Genomic DNA, 3,860 nt, shown 5'->3' with positions numbered 1-3,860 from the left:
CCGCTGTTGGAGTGGATCTAGGAGGCCCAACAAGAGGCTATGAAGGAGGAACACCGGAAGAGTGAGCGTATCGTGGGTTAAATTTCCTCCTTCGACTATGATAGCCTCAAATTGTTGACAATCCATCGCAGGGTGTGGGTTCTGTACACGGGCGGCGTGTACCAGTTCTGATGGAGGAGGCGTACAAATCCAGATTTTCCATCCATCCCGGGGCGACGAAGATTTATAGAGATCTTCGTCATGATTACTGGTGGCCCTGCATGAAGCGGGATGTAGCCTGGTACGTGGAGAGGTGCTTGACCTGCAGGAAGGTCAAGGCCGAGCACCAGAGACCTCACGGCAAGACGCAGCCATTGAGTATCCCAGTGTGGAAACGGAAGGATATTACTATGGATTTCATCACGAAGCTTCCCAGGACCGCACGGGGAGTGGATTCGATTTGGGTCATCGTGGATCGATTGACCAAGATTGGCCATTTCATTCTGATTCAAGAGAGCATTTCGGTCAAGAAGTTGGCTGACATCTACATCATGGAGGTAGTAGCTCGGCACGGGGTTCCAGTTTCAGTGATTTCGGACCGAGATGTACGGTTTGCTTCCAGATTCTGGAAGAAGTTTCATGACGAGTTGGGTACTCATCTGCATTTTAGCATGGCTTTTCACCCGCAGATGGACGGTCAGAGCGAGAGAACCATCCAGAACTTAGAGGATATGTTGCGGGCATGTGTCCTAGACTTTGGTGGTAGTTGGGATACCTACCTTCCCCTGGAAGAGTTTTCCTACAATAATAGCTACCACACCAGCATTGACCGTTCTCCCTTCGAGATGCTTTATGGGAGGAAGTGCAGGACCCCAATATGTTGGGGTGAGGTTGGATAGAGAGTCATGAGGAGTACTGAAGTGGTACTCAAGACTACTGAGATGATCTAACAGATTAGGAGCAGGTTGCCCGTTGCCGCTAATGGCATCCCCGCTAAAGAGCGTCGACAATAAAATCTACTTCGTCTTCACTTTCTTCCTTGTTCTACGTCTGTGTTTTCCCTTCTTCTCTCTTCTCTCTGCTCACAACCTTCGACCCCATCGGAATTTCACCGAAATCTTCAATATTTCACCTCTCTTCCTCTCCATTCCCCCCTTTTTCTTTTCCTTTTCTCTTCTCCCTAAAAAATTGTGTTGGTTGTCGGAATTTTGAGACCCCCCACCATTCTCATCGGAGTATACTGCCACCACCCTGTTCATGGCGAAATTTTGATAATTTTGATATATTAGATGTGTATTTGTATTTGTATTTTGTATTTGTAGATGTGGATATGTATTTGTATTTGTATTTGTATGTATATGTGTATCTTGAGTGTATTTTATATATGTATGTGTTTTTGTATTCTCATTTATATGTATATGTATGTAAATTATGTATGTGTATGTGTTTTTGTATGTATATATGTATTTTGTATGTGTATTTGTATGTATACAAATACATACAAATAGCGATGACATATTTAGTGGCGACATATAGTATTAGCAGCGACACGCCTTTAGCGGCGACAGAAGGCAATAGCGGCGACCAGTGGAGCATTAGTGACGAACCAATAGCAATGACCCTTTAGCGGCGACGGGTCGCCGCTAATACCTTTAGTGGCGACGCCCGTCGCCGGTAATACTCTAATTTTTTGTAGTGTTAATGGGGTATGGGTGAATGAGCCCTCTAAATTAAAGCATGAGGTTTGGGATTTCTTTTCAAAAAAAATTGATGAACCTTATATAACCATCCAAAGTTAATTAATAATAGATTGAAAAGGTTATCAGATTCAGATAGAAACTCTCTTACCACATCTTTCTCCGGATTGGAAATTAAGGGTGCTATTTGGTGCTGCGGAAATGATAAAGCACCGGGTCCCGATAGTTTTACTTTCAAGTTTCTAAAACACTACTGGGATGTTATAAAATCTGACATCATTTTGTTTTTGAGAGACTTTGAGAATTCTGGTGTGCTGGCAAGAGGTTACAATTCCTCTTTTATTTCCTTAATCCCGAAATCTCGGGACCCTCTTTACTTAAAAGATTATAGACCCATAAATCTTGTGGGGTGCGTTTACAAAGTGCTTTCCAAAGTTCTTGCAAATCGTCTTAAAAGGGTTCTTGATAAAGTCATTAGCCCCAAACAAACGACATATGTTGAAGGGAGAAGTATTTTGGATGGACCTCTGGTTCTCAATGAAATTTATTCGTGGGCCAAAATTATGAAGAAAAAAACGTTGTTCTTTAAAGTAGATTTTGATAAGGCTTTTGACTCTTTGAGTTGGGAGTTCTTAGATTCTATTATGGAACAGATGGCGTTTGGTTGGAAATGGAGAAGATGGATCAAAGGATGTCTCAAGTCTAGTCGGGCTTCGGTCTTGGTTAATAGTGCGGCCACTAAGGAATTCAACATTAAGAGGGGAGTTAGGCAAGGTGAGCGTCTTTCACCTTTCCTCTTTATAATTGCGATGGAAGGTCTTCACGTTTCTATGGAGACAGCTTGTGATCGTCACTTCTTTAAGGGTCTTTCTCTCCCTTGTAATGGTATCACTATCTCGCATCTCATGTATGCCGATGATGTCACATTTATAGGGGAATAGTCGAAAATCAACATAATTAATCTTAACAGATTACTCAGATATTTCTTTCTTGCTTCCGGTCTTAAAGTCAACTTGCACAAAAGCAAAGTGTTTGGTGTTGGCGTTAATGATCATGAGGTGGATAGACTCGCTAGCATTTTGAAATGCGAACCCGCTTCTTTCCCGTTCACTTATCTTGGACTCCCGGTGGGGGTAAATATGAACCTATCAAAACATTGAAACCCAATTATTGTCAAATATGAACCTAGTCGGGCTTCGGTCTTAGGCAAGGTGACCCGCTTTCACCTTTCCTCTTTATAATTGCGATGGAAGGTCTTCACGTTTCTATGGAGACGGCTTCTGATCGTCACTTCTTTAAGGGCCTTTCTCTCCCTTGTAATGATATCACTATCTCGCATCTTATGTATGCCGATGACGTCACATTTTATAGGGGAATGGTCGGAAATCAACATAATTAATCTTAATAGATTACTCAGATGTTTCTTTCTTGCTTCCGGTCTTACAGTCAACTTGCACAAAAGCAAAGTGTTTAGTGTTGGCGTTAATGATCATGAGGTGGATAGACTCGCTAGCATTTTGAAATGCGAACCCGCTTCTTTCCTGTTCACTTATCTTGGACTCCCGGTGGGGGCAAATATGAACCTATCAAAGCATTGGAACCCAATTATTGTCAAATTTCGGGATAAGTTATCTAAATGGAAAGCTAAATGCCTCTCGTTTGGGGGCCGACTTACTTTGATAAATTCCGTTATAAATAGCCTCCCTTTGTATTTTTTTTTCTCTTTTTAGAGCCCCAAAAAAAGTCATTAACATTCTTGAAGGTATTAGAAGGAGGTTCTTATGGGGAGGTGATGAGGACAAAAGAAAGATCAATTGGGTGGCGTGGGACATTGTCACTAAACCAAAAGACATGGGAGGCGTTGGTGTAGGATGTCTTGACTTGACTAATTTGGTGCTCTAAGCAAAATGGTGATGGAGATTGAAAAACGGGTATAATTCATTTTGGTTCTCTTGTATCAAGTCAATTCATAATTTAAAGCTTATTGATGGTAGTCCGATTGCTCAGAAGTCTATCAAAGGTGTTTGACTGAATATCTCACAAATTGATGGTGATTTTGAGAATATGGGTATTCGGTTTGCTGATCTTTTTAAAATGATGGTTGGAAAAGGAAATATTACTTTCTTTTGGAAGGATCGTTGGTGTGGTAATGTTGCCTTCAAAGATGCTTTTCCTAATATTTAT

At 41.5% G+C, this 3,860-nt stretch overlaps 1 protein-coding gene across 1 annotated transcript; it reads left to right on the top strand.

Annotated features, from left to right (window-relative positions):
* The first annotated feature begins 2,329 nt into the window (after positions 1–2,329).
* On the top strand, positions 2,330–3,578 carry LOC145045832 (uncharacterized). Its single transcript, XM_078994139.1, has 3 exons — positions 2,330–2,561; positions 2,647–2,734; positions 3,407–3,578. Exons 1-3 carry the CDS (start codon positions 2,330–2,332, stop codon positions 3,576–3,578), a joined length of 492 nt encoding a protein of 163 aa, XP_078850265.1.
* Positions 3,579–3,860: the final 282 nt, after the last annotated feature.

Source organism: Lactuca saligna, chromosome 5 (assembly GCF_052625555.1).
Source record: "Lactuca saligna cultivar CGN05327 chromosome 5, ASM5262555v1, whole genome shotgun sequence".
Taxonomy (NCBI): domain Eukaryota; kingdom Viridiplantae; phylum Streptophyta; class Magnoliopsida; order Asterales; family Asteraceae; genus Lactuca; species Lactuca saligna.
Note: the sequence above shows the minus strand (reverse complement) of the source record. Positions and strands in the feature narration are given on the sequence as shown.